We start from the raw sequence: 26,669 nt of genomic DNA, 5'->3' as shown, positions 1-26,669 counted from the left end.
TAAAGGCACTGGATACTACTGGTAGTTTCTCAAAATAATTGTAACGTTCAAATGAAGAGATGTTGATAGTATAAAACATTGTGAGAAACGGCTCCCTTTGAAGTAACGTCATTTTCGAGAAAGAAGTTACTCCTCACTAAAATATTTGAATTTGATTTCAAGACCTCAGAATTTGATTTTGAAGTCTTGAATTCAAGCATCTGAAAGCACACAACCATGTGTGACAAGTGTGTCTTTTCTTCCATTATTATTTCCCAACTTCGAAGACCAATGGAGCTCAAATTTTCACAGGCTTGTTCTTTTATGTATATGTTGAGATACACCAAGTGAGAAGACTGGTCTTTGACAGTTACAAGTGGCAAGTGTCTTTAATCGAGAAATTTGCTAAGCGGAATTTTCTGCTTAACGGCTTTATGAAATTGAGCCCTGACTAAAGAGCCAAAAGGAGTCACTGCATACAGTTATATATAAGAACTAGAGGGCGCACTGGCCTATATACGCAACCCGGCACAGCGTGTGTTTGTGCGGCCATTTTGTAAGTTGACAAAACAGCATCGCATAGCGTTCAATAAACACTAACTCCACATGTATACTCATATTCAACGCGCGTACAGAATGGTGGCGCGTGTCTCCTTGCGGTCCCGTCGCATTTGTGCAAGAGGCATCACCAGTGAGCCCCTAGTTCTTTATATAAAACTCTATGAGTTGGGCCCTGACTAAAAGAGCCCAAAGGAGTTAGTGTGATATAACTCACCAGCACATCGAGGGCAGCATTCTCCCGCTACAGTAGTAGTCACTGTACACAATAAGACTGGGCATTGCTCTGCATGGGTACATTTCACATTACCTTTCTGTAATCAACAAGTATGTCAAAGTGATAGAAATCTATAGACCAATCCGACAAAACAAAATTGGTAGCGCCCTCTACTGAAAATTACCATCTGCGCGGTGTCTTTTTGTGCACAATCTAGGCATTGACGACAGCGCAGCAAATGGCGCGCAGTGCTCAACACTCGCACTCCCAATTTTCAGTTTGCTGAACAATCTCCCTCTACACTTCAAACAAGCTACCACTATCTCAAGTTTCAGGACTCTTCTCAAAACATTTCTGTTCAATTCATCCTATACATAATTATTATTACTTTCATTTTTTTTAATTTTTATATTTTCCTCTGAGCGCTTAGAGACTTTCTTTTGGAGGTGTTATATATATAGGCTGTCACTCGCTAATGAGTATGACTATCGGGGGGTTGGGTTGCGGAGTTTGAGTTTGCAGGCCTTCTCATGAGAGTGAAATAGAAAAGAAAAGCAGTTGTTATTATTATTTATTATTATGCTGGGCCATCTTTACTTAAAACAGTGGACACTATTGGTAATTACTCAAAATAATTATCAGCATAAAACCTCACTTGGTAACAAGTAATGGGGAGAGGTTGATAGTATAAAACGTTGTGAGAAACGGCTCCCTCTGAAGTGGAGTAGTTTTCGAGAAAGAAGTAATTTTCCACGAACTTGATTTCGAGACCTCAGATTTAGAACTTGAGGTCTCGAAATCAAGCATCTGAAAGCACACAACTTCGTGTGACAAGGGTGTTTTTTTCTTTCATAGTTATCTCGCAACTCTGACTACCAATCGAGCTCAAATTTTCACAGGTTTGTTATTTTGTGCATATGTTGAGATACACCAAGTGAGAAGACTGGTCTTTGACAATTACCAAAAGTGTCCAGTGTCTTTAACCGTGCACTGAAGCATACTTACCCTACAGTTACAGGTTCTACAGGGAGCTAATGCAGGGTGGGTCGTTTCTCCGTCTCTTATCACTTGACCCAAATAGAAACAATCTGTCAAAGAAACAAGAAATGTCACTAGAAATGGCATAATGACAGAGGGGCTAAAACGGGGAAAAGATAAACAAGAAATATGTCACTTATAAATGGCACAAACAGCGCGTACCGATCATTGCGTCACCAAATTTTTCAGGAAGTATGAACTGGATCTGGATCTGGATTTGGATAAATATTTACAACGCTCTAATTAGAGCCAAACGTGAAGAGAAGATGTTGAAGAAATTTGACTTTTAGATGTGGAAGGAAAACCCCAGAGAATGGAAAACCCACGCAGTCAAGTAGGGACTAGAACCCAATCCACATAGTGCCCCGATGGGATTTGCAGCGGGGTCCCAGAGGTGGAAGGCAAGGCAAGACACCACTGTGTCATGGCCGAGCGGTTAAGAGCACCGGATTTAAGCTCTGGTGTTTGATCAGCGGGAAGTGGGTTCGAATCCTGTTCGTGACACTAGCTACGTCAAATTGGGGAGGTAGTGCTTTCTGCTTTCTACCAGCCAGGCTTCGGACTGATGATACCCAAGCCTACATCCGCATGGACTGTAAAAGGGGTAACCCTGTTTCAGTCCTATTAGGTGGCAAGGGCCTCTGGAAAAAAATAATTGTAGCCCACACCTTGAAGTGGCCTTCAGGCCTTGTGTGTCTGGCAACTTGCATAAAAAAAACTTTAAAAAAACTACACCAACCTGACCGCCAGAACCAGGCTTCAACTAGAACCAGGGCCCAATTTCATAGAGCTGCTAAGGACAAAAATTTGCTTAGCATGAAATTTCTTCCTTGATAAAAACAGGATTACCAACCAAATTTACAACTAAATGGTTTTTGAAGCTTTGCATGGTGTGGAGAATAAGAGTAACTATAAATATAAATATGAATAGTAAACTTGCGGTAACAAGCATGGGTAAAGTCTCTTTTGAAGGAGTGGTGGCTCTGAAAAGAGCCGGTTTGGTCTCGACGTTTTGAACAGTATACTCTGCTCGTCTTCATGAGAATGAAGATTTTACCCATGGTTGTACCCGCAAGTTTACTATTCATATTTATATCTACTCTTAAATTTCCAATTGTTGCATATTATTAGTTACTGGTATTCAGCTGTTGTTTGCAAATCCTGAAAGTCACTTGAAAATTTGGTTGGTAATCCTGTTTTTATCAAAGAAAAAATGTCATACTAAGCAAATTTGTGTGCTTAGCAGCTCTATGAAATTGGGCCTAGGATTCAGTCAAATGAACTGAATTACCTTCACATACATGTACTGGGCAGCATTCTCCTGGTGGTTGATATGGATCGTAACATTCTGTATTGCAACCAGGATTCAGTTAGAACCAGGATTCAGTTAGAGGATTCAGTTAGAACCAGGATTCAGTTAGAACCAGGATTCAGTTAGAGGATTCAGTTAGAACCAGGATTCAGATAGAACCAAGATTCAGTCAAATGAACTGATATTTACCTTCACATACTGGGCAGCATTCTCCTGGTGGTTGATATGGATCGTAACATTCTGTATTGCAACCAGGATTCAGTTAGAACCAGGATTCAGTTAGAACCAGGATTCAGTTAGAACCAGGATTCAGTTAGAGGATTCAGTTAGAACCAGGATCCAGTTAGAACCAGGATTCAGTCAAATGAACTGATATTTACCTTCACATACTGGGCAGCATTCTCCTGGTGGTTGATATGGATCGTAACATTCTGTATTGCAACCAGGATTCAGTTAGAACCAGGATTCAGTTAGAACCAGGATTCAGTTAGAACCAGGATTCAGTTAGAGGATTCAGTTAGAACCAGGATCCAGTTAGAACCAGGATTCAGTCAAATGAACTGATATTTACCTTCACATACTGGGCAGCATTCTCCTGGTGGTTGATATGGATCGTAACATTCTGTATTGCAGCTCGCTGGTTCACAAACAACATCTCCGTAGATACACACACATTCATCACAGTTCAATGCAGTAAAGAATGCACCATTCCTGTAGGCAGCCCCATTGTTAACACAACCTGAATAACACAACACACAGTAATAAGAATATGATCAAGCTTATTATACACAGATACGAATAAAACAAGCAGACAAATTACATATTTGATTGATTGCCACAGCCTCTGAAAACTGTTTTATTGCCAAAACAAAATTGTGAAGGTTGCCGAAAAACTTATGGCTGGCCAGGCACACACATAAAATGAGCTTGGGGTACACCTGACCCGACAATTGTATGGCCAGTTTTTGGCTTCTTCTCACCCATCACACTCATCAAATTTGGCCAGTACTGTACTTGGCTTCTTCTTCACATGAACACGTTAATTCAACCATTACTGGGCACCAGACCCATACACCGATGTGTGTTAGGGTAAAAACGGTGTATGCCCAGGTCAAAATTCCAGTTGAACCTAGTTAACTGGTGTCACTGGTTCAACTGGATAGTGACCAAACTAGTCAATTTTCCATATTAACCAACTGGTTTGGACTAGTTTTAACTGTGTTCAACTAGGTTGAAATTATAAACCAGTTGGTTTCTGTCCATTTTCCATATTAAAGCAACTGGTTTTAACTGTGTTTAACTAGTTTATCAACTGGTTTCAACTAGTTCCAGTTAAACCCAGTTTAACTAGGTTCAACTGGAATTTTGACCTGGGTGGGTAAAAACCAAAATTAATATTCTTTATTCCCGATGCAAATTACCATCTCTTAGATCAAGATTGTTTCATTAGAATTAGCATCAGAGTTATTGGTAATATGCAAAAAGTAGTAATGGCCTGACGTTCCAACCCTAGCAGAGTCTTACTGGAAGGCTAACTGACAACACAACAAACATGAACAGGTAACTTAGTGTAACAAAAGCAGTGAAGTGAAAATACATGAACAGAGAGAGAGAGAGAGAGAGTCAGAAAGCACACGGAAAAACAAGGGGTACACAATGAATGGTAACTTGTGAGAATATTTTGCAATGTTTATAAATGATTGCTTTGTTTTTTTAGGTGTTGCTTTTCCCTCCAACATTGAAATCTGGACTACAAAAAACAGGCTACTTGAACTCTATGTTATAATAACCCTTTTTCACATTGTATGATATCCCTGTGAAATACAGCCCTGGGGAGGAGGCCGCAAGACAGGTTCTGGTTGCCTGTTTCAAGAATACCTCTTGGTTTTTACCGCCTCCCCCCTTCCAGAGCAGGGGTGGCTTTTCTCAGGGTATGCCCATTTGCAGGGGCAGACCAGGGGTAAAGGGATCATAATGTGAACAGTCCCGCAGTTATTACCCAGGGGGAAACCCTGGGGAATAGAGTAGTGAGAAAAGGGTTTATGTTACACTGACCTCCACAATCCGGACAGCACTGACCAGGAATTGGTACCGGGTTCTCACATCGTGTGTTACATTCAGTACGGAAACATTGGATATTTCCGCCCTCCTGTAAACAATACAAACATTATCTCAATAAAGCAATGGTTTCAATTCACGAGATTTGCATTTGCCCAACCAGGGGCCAATTTCATAGCACTGCTTAACGATAAGCAAGTTTTTGTTTGTGCTAACTATACTATAGCAGAAAAAAAGATGCTTAAATTAAAGTGTAAGCACATTTCACAGGTTAGAAAGGAAATTATGCGGCCATCTTGCGTATTCATGATGGATTTATATTGTTGCATCATTCATTTTCATATAGTAAGCACCATATGGTTAGCACGCCTTTTCGTGTGCTTATGGTGAGAAGCCTATGAAATGGACGTTGTACAGTAAGCACAAAATTTACCTTTGAACAGCTACTTGAGCGCATTTTTTTTTGACGGGAATGCTTTTTAATCTTGTTTATAATGTGTCCGTTTACCATTGGACACTTCTGAATTTTTCGTAATTATCGATTAAACAGCTATTTGAGTGGAATGTTTTTATTGGAAATTGTATTTTAACTTGTTCATAATGCACCTGCGTCACCATTTTAATGTAATTTTGATATGTGAACACTTCTGAACTTTTCGTAATTATCGATTAAAAAATCAGGCCCCAACCTAAAGGTTTTGAAAAACTAAAAATGCTTCTGCCATTGACGACGCGCGTCAAAGGACAATGCTTTGACCTCATTTGTGGGAGTTTGCTTTGTTATGCCGCTTAACTTTACAAATTGGAGCACTGAACTATGACGTTTTGAGAGTGATTGCGTAACGGAGCTTTTCGCAAATCTCTCAGAAAAGCGCTGGATAAAGGTATTCGAAATGTTTTTTTACACACTTAAAATCTATTCATAATCATATAACTCGATTTCCTTATTCATTGAAAACATTTTAAATGAAATTCAGAAAAGTTCACGACTTAAAGTGACTACCACAGTATTGTTTGATGTTGAATAAAATACTCACAAAGCAGCTACATGTCAGACATGGATCCATCGAGTCCTGCCATTGGTCTCCGGTACGATGGAATTCACGATGATTGTCCACACATCCTGGTAGCATGTCCACGCATGTATTACAACATTCTCCTTTAATACGAACTTGAGATGACGTCGAACAAGTCAGTGCCGGACAAGTTTTATACTGACACTCTAGAGCGCCTCGCTGTAATCAAGGAAACAAATAAACCCCTCATCAGCTACAGATTTCATGCCTCCTGGGGCATGATTCCCTCCATCCTTCAATTCAGACAATAGACCGATCCTGTAGGCTACGCCCACAACGCATGTGTGAGCATGAACACTTGGGGCTCTCCAATGCCTTTCTGCACAACTCTGCTGCGCGCGCCAAGCATACTTGCACGCATGTCGGACCTTAGTGTCAGACCTTCGTTGCGTTGTGATTGGTCAATATGCAATGGGGCGGAGCTTAATGGATTGGTCTATTATTAAAATACTTGAACCTAAGAGATGTTGAACAAGGAGCCATTCCAACAGCTCTATTCCATTACTGCATCTCTTTGGAACTCCTTGCCTGGTGCACGTTTCCTTCCGTCCTACAATTCAGACAGTTATTAAAGTTCTTGAACCTAAGAGATGTTGAACAAAGAGCCATTCCAACAGCTATATTCCACTACTGCATCTCTTTGGAACTCCTTGCCTGGTGCATGTTTCCCTCCATCCTACAATTCAGACAATTATTAAAATTCTTGAACCTATTAGAGATGTTGAACAAGGAGCCATTCCAACAGCTCTATTCCACGTACTGCATCTCTTTGGAACTCCTTGCATGTTTCCTTCCATCCTGTACATGTACAACTATCTAGACTGTTTTAAGAGGAATATAAATTCCTACCTTCAGCTCCCCATAATTGTTTTCATTTATTATATTTTTCTTGTTGTAGTTTCACAACTAGTGGCTTTTAGCCTGGTTTGGAGCAATCTTGCAAACAAAAAGCACATCAAAAAGCAATGCTAATTATTATTTATTTTTTTTAGCTTAAAGGCACTGGACATAATTGGTAATAACTCAAAATAATTGATAGCACAAAACCTTACTTGGTAATGAGCAATAGAGAGCTGTTGGTGGTATAAAACATTGTGAGATACAGCTCACTCTGAAGTAATGTAGTTTTGGAGGAAGAAGTAAATTTCCACAAATTTGATTTCGAGACGTCAGAATTAGATTTTGAGGTCCCAAAATCCAGCATCTGAAAGCACACAACTTTGTGTGACAAGGGTGTTTTTTCTTCCATTATTATCTCGCAACTTCGAAAACCAATCCAGTTCAAATTTTCACAGGTTGGTTATTTTATGCATATGTTGAGATACACCAAGTGAGAAGACTGGTCTTTGACAATTACCAAAGGTGTCCAGTGCCTTTAAATAGTGATTTGTTATTGCGGGTTGTTTTTGCCGATGACTTACCGTGCACGTACACACACTACATTTGGGAGTTTCTGGTACAAATGTTTCACCGTGTACGTATTCCTTGCCGTCAAACTCACAGTTGTCTAGAATCCAAACACAATAAAGGAACAATAGTAAGAAAATGACATAAGTATGCGAACTAATTGAATTACATTACTAAACTAAGATGGCGTCCACAGACACAAAGTTGAACGAACGAACGAACGAACGAACGAACGAACGAACGAACGAACGAACGAACGAACGAACGAACGAACGAACGAACGAACGAACGAACGAACGAACGAACGAACGAACGAACGAACGAACGAACGAACGAATGCACGAACGCACGAACGCACGAACGAACGAACGAACGAACGAACGAACGAACGAACGAACGAACGAACGAACGAACGAACGAACGAACGAACGAACGAACGAACGAACGAACGAACGAACGAACGAACGAACGAACGAACGAACGAACGAACGAACGAACAAACAAACGAACAAAGGATAGAACAAAATGAAAAGCGTACAAGGAATACTGATACTGAGATAAACAGTAGGCCTATGAGTAAAAGATTTCAACAATACATAAAATGAAAAACAAACTAGGAAATCTAGTATGGTGAACTCGTCCAAATTATTTAAAATTTCAGTATGACAAGAAGGTTGTACAATAACAAGCTACATGTATCGATAAATAACAACAAATAGAGTCGGTCAGTGTGAATTTATTATTAATAATAATAACAGTAATAATAACTAGTTTTTATTCAGCGCATTAAAAAAAAATTCTTAATGTGCTTTACATTAGTGCCCTGTAATCTTTCGCAGCTCCCTAGGGAGTATAGCAAACCTGGGCTGTCATGGCGCTTTAAAGGCTTTTTCAAATAATATCAACCTCTACTCTCGCAGGAACCCATTTATACCCCTGGGTGAAGGGAAGCAATTATAGTTAATCAACTGCTAAGGGTTTGGAATGGTGTGCTATACCATTGACTTACCTTCACATGTTTGGCAGCATGGGCCCTCAGTTGGTTTACTACATGTTATCTCTGGACAGGTCAAGTTGGAACACTTAACACTTCCATCCTAGAATAACAAAAGGATGTATCGGAAAGAACATAATCTACCCAGCAAAGTAGATAATCACATGGTGTTACCACAAACCAAATACATGTATTGACCCTTTTCACCTAACGTCATCATCAGAATAATCTTGGATGCGCCATTTTGGTGGTCAATGTCAACGTGCGAACGGTTATTCAGCATGTTCAGTGAAGTGTGCATTTAAGTCGACACGCGGCGTTTACACGTAAACCTATTGACAAGCAGAAAAGGTGAGCGTGGCACAGTCGCTGCAGGTTACGTGCGTGCAAAGGGTCACTACATCAGGGCATGATTTCCCTTCTATAGCACAGCAAAATGCTATGCATAATATGTTACTTGCTATTCAAAACTCATCATTTGCTACTCAATATTAGCATTCAGTGTGCACAAAACTTGTTCAGTCAAAATAATTTGCTATAATAACAAATAATAATAACAAATTCTTACAATGTATATAGCACATTTCACAATAACCGTATCAATGCGCTTTACATTAGTGCCCTGGTCATAGGGCCAATAACATCCCTTAATGTTTCTCAGCTCCCTGGGGAGTATACAGCCCTGAGCTGCCTGTAAGGCGCTTGTGGCTTTTTCATACACAATATCAACCTCTACCCTCGCAGGTACCCATTTATACCCCTGGGTGAAGAGAAGCAATTATAGTAAAGTATCTTGCTCAAGGACACAAGTGTCACGACCGGGATTCAAACCCACATTCCGGTGACTGCACCAGAACTTGAATTCGATGCTCTTAACCATTCGGCCATGACACTCCACTATGCAAAAATACTGGATGAAATCGTTCCCTGTACATTGATATCTCACCATGCTTTGCCTCAAATCCCATAAAAAGGGATGTGTGAGACATAGGTAAAGGTTTCTGCTGTTGGAATGTACAAACTCAATACAAACAATGTCTGAAGTTTGAGTTTTGTGTAACATCTTGGTTCTGATGTTGCACTTTATAATATCTGGGCATTCATATTTTGTTCAAGTTATGGAATATGGCGTTATGCTTACCTCACATCTACAGACTGTACAGTTATTGCTCGATGGTGTGAAATATTGGTTGTTACGAATCAACGTTCCTTCACTCAAACAATCTGTACATAAATATAAAGATTGATAATATAAATACATTATGATACTATAATCCACACACTCTTAAAATTACATATATATCCTCATTGTTTGAGGCTTTGCATGGTGTGGAAATTAAGAGTCATTATATAACACCCAAGCAGATCCTTGCCATTTTGATTGGAGGATTGTCCATCAAGTGATAGCAAATAAAAGTACCATTGCACGCTGAGTCACTCACCGTGCTTTTTTGTTCCATCCGAAAAGTACTATTGCATGCTGGCAGCGTGCAATAGTACTTTCTGGATGGAACGAAAAAGCTGAGTAAAAACATCACTGCGTGCGCGTGTCTTTTGTAACGCAGCAGTATTACTGCAAGGCATATTTAGTAAAAATACTAGCATTCGGCTTCTGCGTGTCTCAAAATAGCTGAACAGAACGCACATTGTGACTGTTGAATCCAACAGGCCGACCCAAAAAGAAACGGGTGTAATTTCACAATTAAAAATTGTAGGCCTACACTTTGTTTGTTTTGAAAGTTGTACCTTCCAATCAAAATGACAAAGATCTATTTGGATTTTATATACATAAAACAAATAATGAATGTTTTTCATTTGTGCAATAAGTGCAAATATTTTCATTCGTTGAAAGCTGGAATGTTCAATTCAACTCGGCTCCGCCTCGTTGAATAGAACATTCCATCTTTCAACTCATGAACATGTTCGCACCATTGCACTCATAAACATTCATTATTTGTATACTATTTAATATAAATATGAATACATGTAGTGGACTTGCGGGTACAACCATGTGTAAAATGTCTTTTGAGTGAGCATCCCTAAAGCCATTAATAAGCTCAACCACCACCAGTAGTCCAGCATTCTCCTGAAGACAAGCAGAGTATACTGTTTGAAACATTTTATAAGTGGAGACTCGGTATGCAACAAAATGAAAAAAATCAACCATGCCAGTATGGTTTGGGGTAAAAAAATTGCTGATGATTTTATGGTTCCAGATGATACAGAACGGACTGCTCCAGACATTTTATCAGTGGAGACTGGGTATACAACAAAAAAATTCAGATTTAATGAGAATTTTGTGAGTTTGGTCCAAAATGAAAAAAAATCAACCATACCGGTATGGTCAAATTTTCAGATTTGGGGTCAAAAAATTGCAAATGATTTTATGGTTCCAAATGATACAGAACGAACTACTGAAGAAATTTCATCAGTGGAGACTGGGTATACAACAAAAAATTTCAGGTTTATTGAGAATTTTGTGAGTTTGGATTTTTGGTCCGAAATGAACAAAAATCTTACTCCCTAACACATTGTAACCTCACTCATATTATACATAGACCCCATGGTATAAAAGGTTATCTTACCTGTGCATTCATGACAGCATACTCCAGCCCTTGGTACAGGGTTACTACACCTCTCTGCACAGATCTCTTCAACGCATTGTACTTCTCCGTTGTTACATGAGCAAAGTTCACATGCATTGAAGAGCGAAGTCCAGTTGGTCATGTGTCGGTACAGGATACCCTTGATCATACAATCTTCTGAATCTGTATTTGGAAAAAAGAATGAAGTACCAAAATTATAGGCACTGGACACTAATTTCAGAAAGGTAGGTTATTGAAGTGATGAACTCTGAGACCCAGTTATGCAGCACCTTATAAGGGTTTACAAGGTGCTACGGCGTATACAGCAGCCATAGCCAGGAACACCAGGGCGAACCTCTACACATCGCATGGGACCAAGGGCTTTATGTCCCATCCGAAGGACGAATAAATGATTTTAGTGTCTTGCTTAAGGACACAAGTGTCACGGCTGGGGATTCCAACCCACACTCTGCTGATCAGATCCACAAGAGTTTGAACGGTGCTCTTAACCGCTCAGTCAGGACACTTCCACTGGTGTCATTATTATCGAGTTATGTTATGAGAAATAATTCCTTAATTCCAAGTGATACAAACAACAACTAAAAAGCCATACCTGACGGTGGGCAGTCGGTGCATTGTGTGACTCCAAACTCGCATGTACATTGTGAGCATCCATCGATGGTCCAACTAGTGCCAGCTGGATACAAAGTGTTCTGATATAAGCAACCTGATTAAAGAAAAACAAGAAATAGATCAATATATCAAAGGTAGAGTGGGCGGGGCAGGGTGTGGCTAGAGGGTGTGGTCATGGTACATTGTGGGCATTCATCGATTGTCCAACTATAGTGCCAGCTGGACACAAAGTGTTCTGATAAGCAACCTGTCAGTCAAACAAATTAAAGAAATAGATCAATACATGTATATCAAAGGTAGAGTGGGCGGGGCAGGGTGTGGCTAGAGGGTAGAGGGTGTGGTCATGGTACATTGTGAGCATCCATCAATTGTCCAACTATAGTGCCAGCTGGACACAAAGTGTTCTGATAAGCAACCTGTCAGTCAAACAAATTAAAGAAATAGATCAATACATGTATATCAAAGGTAGAGTGGGCGGGGCAGGGTGTGGCTAGAGGGTAGAGGGTGTGGTCATGGTACATTGTGGGCATTCATCAATGGTCCAACTAGTGCCAGCAGGATACAAAGTGTTCTGATATAAGCAACCTGATTTAAGAAAAAAAGGTATAAATCAACTTGTCAAAGGTCTGAGGGGTGGGGCAGATTGTGGCTTGAGGGTACAGGGTGTGGTCATGGCACATTGTGAGCATTCATCAATGGTCCAACTAGTGCCAGCAGGATAAGAAGTGTTCTGATATAAGCAACCTGACACATTCATACAAAATACAGAAATAAATCAATTACACCAAAGGTAAGCTTGGCGGGGCAGGGGTGTGGCGTGAGGGTAGAGGGCGCGGTCACGGTATACAAACCTTTAGGTCCAATACATGTCTTTCCATCAGTATCCACAATGAATCCTTCATTACAGGCACATAGGTAGGATCCGATCGTATTGATGCATCGTTGACTACAGGAATGGTTCAATTCACATTCATTTATATCTGAAATCAAACAAAACCTCAATATTTCAACTTAGCACAATGAACAAAGTCACCCCGTACCAGGGGCCAATTTCATAGAGATGCTTAAGCAAACAATTTTTTTTTGGTTAAGCACGAAAATAGCTTGCTTGTTTTACATATGTTACTGGCCAAAATTTCATGCCATATACATTGTTTGTGACTGGTATTGAGCTATTAATTGTTTACTTGGTATAACATTTGAGTGGAGTCTTGGCCGGTATTCTGATTTTACTAAGCATGGATTATTTTGCTTAAGCAGAATTTTGTGCTTAAACAGCTCTATGAAATTGGGCCTAGAGGTTAGACCGACGAACTTGCAATTACAAGGTTGTGGGTTCAAATCCCCTAAGTGAACCGTTGATTCCACAACGACTAGAATAAGTAATGTCGTCTAGCAAGTTTCTTGGTTTATGCAATTCATAATCAAAGACGGTTAAACCAATGTTTAAAATGAGAGAGATTTGCTGTTGCCAGCTTGGCGTTTATATCCCCTTGGGCAAGTTTGCCGAGTTCCCTTGACGGGAAGCTCATCTAAACAAAAATACAAACAAACAAACAAACAAAGCATCTAACACGGTGCGGCCATCTTGAATTTCTCCCATTGATATCAATGTTACCAAACCGAGGCTGGAAGAATTAAATAGTCTGGTTCTTAATTGCAAGACGATTGTTCTGTGATTATTTGTATTGTAAGTTAATTAATATACTGATTTCCAGCGAAGACCTGACAAACACATGATTTTGTCTTCGTCTCCCAGGTCGAAATTCCAGTTGAACCTAGTTAAACTGGGTTTAACTGGAACTAGTGGAAACCAGTTGATAAACTAGTTAAACACAGATAAAACCAGTTGGTTTAATATGGAAAATGGACAGAAACCAACTGGTTTATAATTTCAACCAAGTTGAACACAGTCAAACCTTGTCCAAACCAGTTGGTTAATATGGAAAATGAACGAGTTTGGTCACTTTCCAGTTGAACCAGTTGACCCCAGTTAACTAGGTTCAACTGGAATTTTGACCTGGGCTTTACAGAAATAAAATGGTCACTGTGCACCGAGAGTAAAGAAAACAACTTGCCGTATCCTCTATCCTTTCCGATTCTTTAAGTATTTGAGAGGGTCACATTAGCGTGCATTACTGTTATTCAATATGAGGAGCATAACCAAGATGGAGGCAGCATGGTAAAGGTCTATCAAATCAGGTAAATCAAGAATAGCATTAAGGTTTGTTACGGTCTTAAACCCTGACTTACCTTTGCATAGATCATCTGGTCCAAACTCATAGCCTGGTGGGCAGGAACATTTATAGCTGCCAATGGTATTAATGCAACCATAGAATGGGCAGATGGCCGGATTGATGGCACACTCATTGATATCTACAAGTAAATAATAAACAACAACAATTCGTTGATATTAACAAGTAAATAATAAACAACAACAATTCATTGATATCAACAAGTAAATAATAAACGACAACAATTTGTTGATATCAACAAGTAAATAATAAACAACAACAATTCATTGGTATCAACAAGTAAATAATAAACAACAATTCATTGATATCAACAAGTAAATAATAAACAACAACAATTCATTGATATCAACAAGTAAATAATAAACAACAACAATTCATTGAAACCTACAAGTAAACAATAAACAACAACAATGAACAAATGGCTGGATTGATGGCATACTCATTGATATCTACAAGTAAATAATAAACAACAACAATTCATTGATACCTACAAGTAAATAATAAACAACAACAATTCATTGATATCTACAAGTAAACAATAAAAAAACAATTCATTTATTACTACAAGTAAACAATAAACAACAACAAGGAACAGATAAGAACAGATGGCTGCATGGATTGATGGCATGTTCATTGATATCTACAAGTTAACAAAAAGAAAATGTTGAAACTACTGTCACATGTAAAAACAAAAACAAATTGTGTTTATAAAACACCTAACCCCTTTAGAAAAGACATCTTTAAGTGCTCCGAAGAACAAGAAAATTACATATACGATGAATTGAATAGAAATGATTGGAGAAGAGTCTGGAAATGTGATATGGTGGTAGCTTGTTTGATGTGAAGAGGGAGATTGTTCCATGAATGAGGTCAAGCAAATTGAAAACTACATTAACCATGGCAATAACTGGAATTCTAAGGGTGTCTTTGTTTGCTGACGGAGATTTCTTAATACCAGAAGTGTCACCAAGTTTTCCACATCAAATTCTGCAGGAATTTTCATTTGAAAAGTCAGCAATTGACCCAATTCATCTGACATCATCATCAGAGTAATCTTAGATGCGCCATTTTGGTGGTCAATGTCACTGTGCGATATTCAGTGCAGTGCGCATTTAAGCAATGCAGCGTTTACACATAAACCTACTGCCCTCCAAAATGGTGAGCGTGGCACAGTCGCCGCGTGTGACAAACGTGCAATGGGTCAACAGTGCTGATAGAGAACTTGTTCCAATGTCTGACTGACTGATTGCCAGCTAAAGTAGTTGCAGCTGTTGGCTTCAATGGCAATGCAGAAAGATGGACAGCTTCAGTGACCTACATGTAACCACAGCCACAATAATTAAAGACGGTCGTGTCGTGGCCAAGCGTGTCGTGGCCAAGCAGATAAGAGCACTAGACTCAAACTCTGGTGTTTCAGTTCAGCAGAGTGTGGGTTTGAATCCCGGTCGTGACACTTGTCTCCTAGAGCATGACACTTAACCATTATGGCACCTTGTAAACCAATACATGGTGCTAAACAGGGTGGTGCTTTCGACAGGGTGGAAGCTTCCGCTGCACCTAAATATCACAGGTTATAGATGACCTCAACGCCATAGGCTTACAACACGATCAAGCTGTTCAAGCTGCCCTGGATCGGCCTGGATGGCACAGACGAATTTCTAACATTGGACATACCTGTGGTCGGACATCTCAAGCCGAGTTCGGCCCGAGTAGCGTCATTTATATTAAGGAATAGGTCTCATATGTACTTTAAACGTAGCTCAACATATCTTGTAAGAAAATAATACTGTGCTCTTTGTTTTGCCCCTAGGGTTGTGATAAAGCGCTATATAACAACCTAGTAATGTTTTGTTACAAACTCTTACAAAGCCTTCACAACTGCCGGCCCGAAACTGTGGAACAGTATACCATCTCGCATCAGAACACTGGACACTGTTTCGTCATTCAAAAACCACTTAAAAACCCACGTGTTTCCAGTCACTCTTTAATTAAATTTGTTTTTCATTGCCTGTTGTTGCTGAGCACCATGATCTAGATGGAGTGGCGCTATACAAATCTAGTTATTATTATTACTATTTTTATTATTAACTTACCTTCTGTACAGGACGGTCCAGTGTAACCAACAGGACACATGCAGATACCACGCTGGCAGATTGCGTTATTCTCACACACTGGGCTGCAAGACATCTCTGTAACAACAAGCAGTCAAATAATAACATTAGAGAGGTTTTGCACGCGTACAGATACAGATACGGATATGATAACCGTATCCGTTCACGTCAGACGCGTGTTGCATTTTGTTTCGCAAACTATAGGTATTCACTTGAGTGCGCTCGCAATCATCATGAGTGTTAAGAGTGTTTTTTTCTGAGAAACATGACCGATATAGACCCCGTGTTTTATACACTGCATTTCATCTCATCGTTTGCTTGCAAATGACTAGCAATTTTCGAGTGAACTGGGATGCTGCTGAGATCATCGCTCCCATCCAGGCGTGGCACCCTAGACGCATTAGAGAGGCCATCGAGATCCACAAGCATGACACCGTACCCCAAGACATCGGCTTCCACATCAGTGACATCTGGCTCCCCCTTCTCCCGACCAATGGATCTTCTATATCCACGGTCACCCCCTAGGCCCCAACTATTAGACTGCTTTGGGTCATCTATACCCTCAGTCACCTAGGCCCCACACCCTCACTGTCCCCTGTGCTTGTTCCTACTGACACGGTTCAGTGAGCACACACCCCCCACACAACCCCCAAGGCTCCACAACAGGTTTCACCACGCATCATCGAGTTCACTTCCCGCCTACATTTCCCGCCTTTGTGCATCACCGCTGATCCACCGCCTAGTACTTAAGCAGCATGCAGCATCAGAGTCCAGCATTCTCCAGAAGACGATCAGAGCATACTGATCGAAACGTCGAGTTAACCCAACGGTTCTTTTCAGAACCACCCCAACTCATTTAGAGATTGTTATTACATGGTGTTACCGCAAACTCTTCTATATAGCAATTTTCTATTTATATCGAGCACGATACCAGTGAAAGCGATTCCATGGGAAATGTTTTTGATCTTAGACAAAAATACAACTAAAAGTCTGCAAAACAGTATCCGTTTTTCTACGACGTGTATGAGCTCCCGTATCCGTTGCTAACGTGTATGCAAAATACGATAGTCGCGGATACGCGTCACGTGAATACACAAAGTGTCGACATACCATTATCCGTATCTGTATACGTACGCTTGCGAAACTTTTCTATTATATTGGCAAACTATGAACACATCTGAAAGACTCAGGACACTATCGGTAATCGTCAAAGACCAGTCTTCTCACGTGGTGTATCTCAATATGCATGTATGCATAAAAGAACTAACTCGATTGATTGGTCGTCAAAGTTGCGAGATAATAATGAAAGAAAAACACCCTTGTCACACAAAGTTGTGTGCTTTCAGATGCTTGATTTTGAGACCTCAAAATCTAATTCTGAGGTCTCGAAATCAAATTCGTGGAAAATTACTTCTTTCTTGAAAACTACATCACTGACATGGCCCTTAGACTGAACCACAGCATGCCACTCTAACCCTTTACCAAGTAACAGACCTATAACTCACCTATACCACAATTCTCTCCAGTGAATCCGAGTGCACATAGACACACACCCTGCTCACATGTAGCTTCATTCTCACAGGCTGGACTACACAGACCCCCACCCACCCACAACAACAGACCTATAACTCACCTATACCACAATTCTCTCCAGTGAATCCGAGTGCACATAGACACACACCCTGCTCACATGTAGCTCCATTCTCACAGGCTGGACTACACAGACCCCCACCCACCCACAACAACAGACCTATAACTCACCTATACCACAATTCTCTCCAGTGAATCCGAGTGCACATAGACACACACCCTGCTCACATGTAGCTTCATTCTCACAGGCTGGACTACACAGACCCCCACCCACCCACAACAACAGACCTATAACTCACCTATACCACAATTCTCTCCAGTGAATCCGAGTGCACATAGACACACACCCTGCTCACATGTAGCTCCATTCTTACAGGCTGGACTACACAGACCCCCACCCACCCACAATAACAGACCTATAACTCACCTATACCACAATTCTCTCCAGTGAATCCGAGTGCGCATAGACACACACCCTGCTCACATGTAGCTCCATTCTTACAGGCTGGACTACACAGACCCCCACCCACCCACAATAACAGACCTATAACTCACCTATACCACAATTCTCTCCAGTGAATCCGAGTGCGCATAGACACACACCCTGCTCACATGTAGCTCCATTCTTACAGGCTGGACTACACAGACCCCCACCCACCCACAATAACAGACCTATAACTCACCTATACCACAATTCTCTCCAGTGAATCCAAGTGCACTTAGACACACACCCTGCTCACATGTAGCTTCATTCTCACAGGCTGGACTACACAGACCCCCACCCACCCACAATAACAGACCTATATGTATCACTCACCTATACCACAATTCTCTCCAGTGAATCCGAGTGCACATAGACACACACCCTGCTCACATGTAGCTCCATTCTCACAGGCTGGACTACACAGACCCCCACCCACCCACAATAACAGACCTATAACTCACCTATACCACAATTCTCTCCAGTGAATCCGAGTGCACATAGACACACACCCTGCTCACATGTAGCTCCATTCTCACAGGCTGGACTACACAGACCCCCACCCACCCACAACAACAGACCTATAACTCACCTATACCACAATTCTCTCCAGTGAATCCGAGTGCACATAGACACACACCCTGCTCACATGTAGCTCCATTCTCACAGGCTGGACTACACAGACCCCCACCCACCCACAATAACAGACCTATAACTCACCTATACCACAATTCTCTCCAGTGAATCCGAGTGCACATAGACACACACCCTGCTCACATGTAGCTCCATTCTTACAGGCTGGACTACACAGACCCCCACCAACTGCAAAGTAGGAACAAGGAGAATCAATTAGAAGAATAACTTTGGGTTGAACATACATGTAGACAAATTCACTAGAGTGGAACTTGAACTGGTGCTCTATCAACTGAGCTATCCAGCCCTAATGTTGGTTGTCTCCTATTGACCCATTTCACCTGACGTCATCATCAGAAAAATCTTGAATGCGTCATACTGGTGGGCAATTTCACTGTGCGTTTTTATATATAACTCTATGCTGCGCGTTATGCAGTAAAGTGTGCATTTTAGGAGACGCGGCGTTAATACACATAAACCTAACTGCCCACCAACATGGTGAGAGTGGCATTGGTCGCCGCATGTGATGCGCGTGCAAGGGGTCAATTATAGTCACTATATTTGTTCAGGGGTGCCAGGCAAGAAGCAATAGACCGATCCATTAGGCTTCGGCCACGACGCAGTTTTGAGCAAGGACATGTGAGCCTCTCCCAATGCCATTCTGCACAACTCTGCCGCGCACGCCAAGCATTTGCGCATGCATGTCAGACTTTATTTGTCGGACCTTGGGTGCGCAATCAGGGTTGTGATTGGTCAATACGCAAAGGCCTATTCAATTTGTAACTGCTATATAGCCACGGATCACTCCCAAGTTCACAATGTTCAACTTACATGAGAATTCACAATATTCGCCTTCGAATCCCTCCGGACATTCACAGATTCCTCGATCACAGAATCCACCGTTCAGACACAGCCCTTGACAATCCTCAGCTGTAGGTAAAAAAAATTCCACACTTTATCAATATCCAAACTCTGCATCACCCTTAAGTGGAATCGTGTACAACCCTATCACAGATTCTTACAGTTACTTCAAGGCACTGGACACATTTGGTAAATGTTAAAGACCAGTATTCTCACTTGGTGTATCCCAACATATGCATAAAAATAACAAATCTGTGAAAATTTGGACTCAACTGGTCGTCTAAGTTGCAAGAAGAATGATAGAAAAAACACCCTTGTTGCATAAATTTGTGTGCTTTCAGATGCCTGCGAAAGGCTTCAGGCTTGAGGTCTTTCTCAGATTCAAATATTTGAATGAGAAACTACCTCTTTAACTACTTTATTTCAGAGGGAGTCATTTCTCACAGTATTTTATACTATCAACAGCTCTCCGTTGCTTGTTACCAAGTAAGTTTTATCTTATATATATTTTGAGTAATTACCAAATGTGCCTTTATAAGTAAAGAAATTAACTAAACCCCAAATTATTTTGCTCAACAGGCAATTTGACTGACTCAAATACCAGTGACAATAATGGTGCAACCTTGGCCCAATTTCATAGAGCTGCTAAGCAAAAAATTTGCTCAGCATGAAATTTATTCCTTGATAAAAACAGGATTACCGATCAAATTTCCGTTTGTTGCATATTGCTTGTTACTGGTATTCAGCTGTTGTTTGCTTATCCTGAAAATCACGTGGAAATTTTGTTGGTAATTCTGTTTTTGTCAAGAAAGAAATGTCATGCTAAGCAAATTGCTGTGCTTAGCAGCTCTATGAAATTGGGCCCTGTACTGATTGATTTGAGAGGAAACACGTCCCTACGGAGCTTGAAAAGGAAGGATGCACGCTAAAAAAAAAAACAACTGTGTAAAAAATTTACTTACACAAATTGATAATTATCAACAAATAAAACGGACACTTATACTGCGCAGTTACCATATAAATATACACTACTGCGCATCACAAGGAATAAAAAAAAATGCAGAGAAAAAAAACGAAAAAAAAAACCAAATACACAAACAGAGCAAGAATTAATCTAATGGGCGAAGTAAACAAATGGGTTTTTAACTTTGATTTAAATAAATTAAATGAAGAAGACTGTCTGATGCAAGGTGGGAGATTATTCCAAAGATTTGGAGCGGCGTTTAGAAATGCCCGATCACCTAAAGTTACCCTAGACTTCCTAGATGGGTGAGATAACAATGTGGGATCTTGAGAACCCCTGAGACGGTAGGTAGATTGTGTTTTTGATTGAGTTTTCTTACGTAGTGAGATGAGAGACACAGTTCTTGACAATGGTCCAGCAATGCAGGTATAGTTCCCTGCGTCCTCCAACCTGAAATCATTGATAAGGAGATTGACCACAGACTCGGACAGAACCTCGATGTATTTGTGTAGATCACCACCTTGGTAGGAAAACAATAACAACAACAACAAATAATTAAAGTGTTGTTTCTTCACACAAATAATAATATAATAGCACAAAAGCTTTACTTCAGATACTTTCAAAATTGGTTTATTTTAAAAATACGTCACCAAATGAAAAGTCACAGACTGAAAAAATTTGGTTTACAATAAAATTACATTAAAAATATATGTACACGTATAATTCCTTAAATACAATATTAAAAATATCTCTTTAGAAAAATTGACAAACATGAATTGGGAAAGCAGCATTAAAAAAAGGAGAAAAAAAAAAAGGGTGACACAATTAAAAAGGAAACAAAGGCGAATTCAAAACAATACAACTACATTCAACCGAGGGAGTACAACAGTATCAAATAACAAACCACAAGTAAAACTGACTGGGTAATATTGTTATCAAACCTATAATAAAATAAGAAACTAAGTGAAAAAAACAAAAACTGTAGATATTTACCAAAGCCAATTGTGCCGATGGTAGCTCCATCCGGTCCTACCCAGAGTGGTACAGTTCCTGGTTCAAGATCGATACTACGTAGTCTACAAAGGAAGTTTGCGTCTTCCCCTAACGCTAAGACCTGACCAGCGAATGGATTGATTATAATCTGAGGTGACGATCCAACTACAAATAGAAACAAAATTGTTTATTTTAGTCATCATCATGAGCATGGAACCAGACTTTCTGCTTCTTCTCACCCATACACTCTTGATTTGCTGAGGTGTAGACCAAGGAGTCATTCCAACAGCTTTATTCCACGTACTGCATCTCTTTGTGACTCCTTGCTCTGCGGATGCTTCCCCCCATCCTACAATCTGGAGGATATCAATTCCTGCCTCCAGCTTTCCTGAGTTGTTTTCATGTTTAATCATTTTCTTTTTTTAGCCCCTTAAAGCCATTGGACACTTTCGGTAAACAGTATTGTCCAAAGGCCCACACTTCGTGTATCGATCACAACTTATAAATAAAATAAAAAACCTGTGAAAATTTAGGCTCAATCGGTCATCGGAGTCGGAAGAAAATAACAGGGAAAACCCACCCTTGTTTCGCCGTGTCATGACATGTGTTTCAAATAAATACGTATTTCTCGACATCGAGAATTGATATTGTTTCAATGTTTTCTCGCAAAGTAAAGCATTTCATGGAATAATATTTCAAGAGAAGTCTTTCACCATTACCTTCTTTTAACCCTGTAAGTTATTTGTAAATCTGTGAACTTTTTTTTTTCTCTGCCGAAAGTGTATAATGGCTTTAACTAGAGTGGCTTTTAGCCTTGTTTGAGGCGAACTTGCATCAGAAAAAAAAACAAAAAAAACTTCAATAGCATAAAAAGAAACTTCTGAAAACGATCAGAGCATTCTGATCAAAAAAGTTGAGTTGTCAACCACCGGTTCTTTTTAGAACCAACATTATCTTAAAAGATATCTTCACATGGTGTTACTGCTAACTTCTCCTTGTTAAAAGAAACTTCATACAATTTAATAAACAACTCATTGTCAAATTCACTGCATAGGAACACACAGCAAACTCACACTTACATTAAAAACAAACCTTGCAATGAAAATGTCAACTTCTCTTTTTAAATTAATGCAGTATCTTCAAATCCTACAAATATGTCGCTATACCAGGTTATGATATCCTACCTATTAGTTCACATGAGTTGCCTTCAAATCCATCCGCACAATAACACTGACCACGAACACATACACCACCATTCAGACAGGGTGGTTCACACTGTATAGCTGTAAGTGGAATAAATAGGGTGATAGACACTGTGATACAAGGGTGAACAAACCCTGTAGGGGGATATATAGGGTGACAGACACTGTAATAAAAGGGTGAACAATCCAACAGGGTAACATTGTAAAAACAGGATTGGGGTTGCTGAGTTTCAATCTTCAAAAGGGTTAGAAACAAATTATTTCAAAATCAATCCATACACTGCATTAGCGTAAATGTTATAAATATTATATTCATATAAAGCAGCAATGAAAACAAACGAAAACAGTGAAAAGGTTACAATTTTTCTTTAAGTAAAAGACAGTGGACACTATTGGTAATTGTCAAAGACCAGTCTTCAACATACATAAAATAACCAACCTGTGAAAATTTGAGCTCAATCGGTCGTCAAAGTTGCGAGATAATAATGAAAGAAAAGAAAAACATTGTCCCACGAAGTTGTGTGCTTTCAGATGGTTGATTTCGAGACCTCAACTTCTAAACTTGAGGTCTCAAAATCAAATTCGTGGAAAATTACTTCTTTCTCGAAAACTACGTCACTTCAGAGGGAGCTGTTTCTCACAATGTTTTATACCACCAACCTCTCCCCATTACTCAATACCAAGTGAGGTTTTATGCTAATAGTTATTCAAAGTAATTACCAATAGTGTCCACTGCCTTTAAAGCCACAAATAAACAAAATTTAAAACTAGGTTATTCAGATTTTTCTTTTAGTTTCTGTAATCTGAAGGGAAATTATCTTAGAAAGAGAGCAAACAAATCCAAGGGGTAAAAAACAAAGAGAGTATTTACGTCTATTTTCACAGAAGTCTCCGGTGAAGCCAGGTTGACATCGGCACAAACCAGTCAAACAGATTCCACCATTCTGACACTCCTGGGCACAACCTCTCTCTGTAAACAATAACGTCAACAATTTTATCAAGTCTGTAAATAATATTAATGTCAACAAATTAATCTCAGCTGCAAATAATGAACCAAGAAATGAACCATGTCTGTAAATAATAACACTACAAGAAATTAATCTTGTCTGTAAATAACAACAATGTCAACATGGTAAACAAGTTAATTTTGTGTGTAAATAAAAACAATGTCAACAAATTAATCTTGTCTGTAAATAACAACAATGTCATCAAATTTATCAAGTCTTTAAATAACAACAATATCAACAAATTAATCCCAACTGCAAATAACATTAATGTCAACAAATAAATTTCCTGTAAACAACAATGTCAAGAAATTAACAAAGTCTGTAAACAACAACAATGTCTGTAAACAACAACACTGTCAAGAAATTTATCAAGTCTCTAATTAACAACAGTGTAAAGAAATTAACAAAGTCTGTAAACAACAACAATGTCTGTAAACAACAACACTGTCAAGAAATTAATCAAGTCTCTAATTAACAACAGTGTCAAAGAAATTAACAAAGTCTGTAAACAACAACAATGTCTGTAAACAACAACACTGTCAAGAAATTAACCAAGTCTCTAATTAACAACAATGTCAAAAAATTAATCAAGTCTGTAAATAACAACAATGTCAAATTAACAACAATGTCAACAAATGAATTCAGTCTGTAAACAACAACACTGTCAAGAATTTAATCAAGTCTCTAATTTACAACAATGTCAAGAAATTAACAAAGTCTGTAAATAACAACAATGTCAAATTAACAACAATGTCAACAAATGAATTCAGTCTGTAAACAACAACACTGTCAAGAATTTAATCAAGTCTCTAATTTACAACAATGTCAAGAAATTAACAAAGTCTGTAAATAACAACAATGTCAAATTAACAACAATGTCAACAAATGAATTCAGTCTGTAAACAACAACACTGTCAAGAATTTAATCAAGTCTCTAATTTACAACAATGTCAAGAAATTAACAAAGTCTGTAAATAACAACAATGTCAAGTCTCTTTGTAACAGAAATACCAACAAATTAATCCCAACTGTAAATAACAACAACGTCAACAATTGAATTCAGTCTGTAAACAACGTCAACAAATGGATCTTGCCAGCACACGACAACAGTGTCAACAAAATTCTAAAGTGTTTTCATAGCCCAACATTTCTCAAATTCGGGTGGTCAGGAAAATATGCAAATTTTTTGTTTGTACAAAAAATCTTACTTTTGATTTCACAAGAGACTCCTTCAAACTCCGCCATACAGAGACAGATACCACTGACACAAGATCCACCGTTCTCACATGGGTAGCGACATTCAAGATCTAAAATAAATCAAATCAAATCACAAATTCTTCTCAGTCACAAATCTTTCGATTATACACCTTCACTTTCAGAGTGTTTACCTGTATACGCCTCTCTTAATATTTATGCATGAGGTACATGTACGTCACAATGCTAACTCAAAATGAGGTTGATGGGCGCAGCCACTGCAAGTGATGGGGACTGTGCGCCCATAGCCTCATTTTGGTAAGAATTATGACGTCATGCATAAGTATTAAGAGAGGCGTATGGTGCCATTAATAACCGACTAACAATAATAATATCAATAATAGACTGTGCAAGTCTCGCACGTAGCGAAAACGAGAACTTAATTCGAAAAAAAGTATATTTTTGTACAAAACCAAATTGTATTGAAATTGTTATTTGTTAAAAAATTCTTAAAGATTATTATTTTTAACGTACTTTTTGTATAATTATTATTTTAATTCGTGTACATAATAATTGTTTTGTTTAAATTAACGTAAATATTATACATTTATCGGGACGAGGATCGCTGTTCGACATCGACCTGGATGGTTTTTCTAACAAACCCCGTTTGTGAATCACGTCCAATTGGTGCGATCATCACATAGGTTCAGCGATAATGGGAACGTCAATTGGGTAATATTCTTAATTGTTTAGAGTAAACCGGAAACTGGAGGTCAAGTTTTTTTCTTTAGTTTTCTTCGTTAATTTGTTGAATTGATTTCACTTTTCTGTTTTTAATCACTTATTTTTACATTCCCAAGAACATATTCACTCTTTAGAGTCATAACTTATGTTAAACTAAAATTATTGACAGAACAAAATCTCCCCAACGTAAAACTCCATTAGGTTGGGACCACAATGGTCCCGGAAGTTCAATTTCTCGCGAGACTTGCACAGTCTATAGTGGCTTCTTATAAAGTTTTCATATCCGTCACTCAGCGGAGCTCAAGGTGCTTCACCATTCAGTATTTCCCTTTTTTAAAATATTATTATTGGTTTATTAAAACACATTCAAACATCGCAGCTACAAGCTGAACTGAGTTTGAAATACAGAGATTCATAAAAAAAATTGAAATTTTAAAAAATTACAAAAAAACCCATTTAGAATTACGATTTGTTTTTATACATTAAAAGGGCTCACGGGCTAGTGCCAGTGACAAATTAGATAAAACAACTAATTGCACAGCAAGTCACATTAAAGGCACAGAACCAAGGGTTGGGGACAACAGGCAAGCCAACTGAGGTATCCAACTGAGCCAACTGAAGTACGAGACAAATTCCTTTACATAGCGTCATGTAATGGTTTACAAGGTGCTGTGGCGCAATATTATGCCAATCAAACCAGGAACACCAGGGCGAACCCCCTCCCTGAAGACGAGCAGAGTATACTGTTCGAAACGTCGAGACCAAACCGGCTCTTTT

At 39.2% G+C, this 26,669-nt stretch overlaps 1 protein-coding gene across 1 annotated transcript in view; it reads right to left on the bottom strand.

Moving 5' to 3' along the window:
• The window catches only part of LOC139951513 (uncharacterized), a 357,017-nt gene that overhangs the window by 23,705 nt on the left and 306,643 nt on the right, over positions 1-26,669 (bottom strand). Inside the window, exons 186-205 of the mRNA XM_071950443.1 lie at positions 25,163-25,261; positions 23,819-23,917; positions 22,930-23,028; positions 21,746-21,910; positions 21,132-21,272; positions 19,759-19,857; positions 19,015-19,116; positions 16,206-16,301; positions 14,111-14,233; positions 12,709-12,837; positions 11,838-11,951; positions 11,225-11,407; positions 9,781-9,863; positions 8,655-8,742; positions 7,660-7,745; positions 6,200-6,397; positions 5,160-5,253; positions 3,676-3,843; positions 1,760-1,842; positions 755-851 (exon numbers count right to left, since the gene is read on the bottom strand). Of these exons, the coding sequence (XP_071806544.1) occupies positions 755-851; positions 1,760-1,842; positions 3,676-3,843; positions 5,160-5,253; positions 6,200-6,397; positions 7,660-7,745; positions 8,655-8,742; positions 9,781-9,863; positions 11,225-11,407; positions 11,838-11,951; positions 12,709-12,837; positions 14,111-14,233; positions 16,206-16,301; positions 19,015-19,116; positions 19,759-19,857; positions 21,132-21,272; positions 21,746-21,910; positions 22,930-23,028; positions 23,819-23,917; positions 25,163-25,261 (2,346 nt within the window). The remainder of the gene's footprint in view (positions 1-754; positions 852-1,759; positions 1,843-3,675; positions 3,844-5,159; positions 5,254-6,199; positions 6,398-7,659; positions 7,746-8,654; positions 8,743-9,780; positions 9,864-11,224; positions 11,408-11,837; positions 11,952-12,708; positions 12,838-14,110; positions 14,234-16,205; positions 16,302-19,014; positions 19,117-19,758; positions 19,858-21,131; positions 21,273-21,745; positions 21,911-22,929; positions 23,029-23,818; positions 23,918-25,162; positions 25,262-26,669) is intronic.

Source organism: Asterias amurensis, chromosome 19, assembly GCF_032118995.1.
Source record: "Asterias amurensis chromosome 19, ASM3211899v1".
Taxonomy (NCBI): domain Eukaryota; kingdom Metazoa; phylum Echinodermata; class Asteroidea; order Forcipulatida; family Asteriidae; genus Asterias; species Asterias amurensis.
Note: the sequence above shows the minus strand (reverse complement) of the source record. Positions and strands in the feature narration are given on the sequence as shown.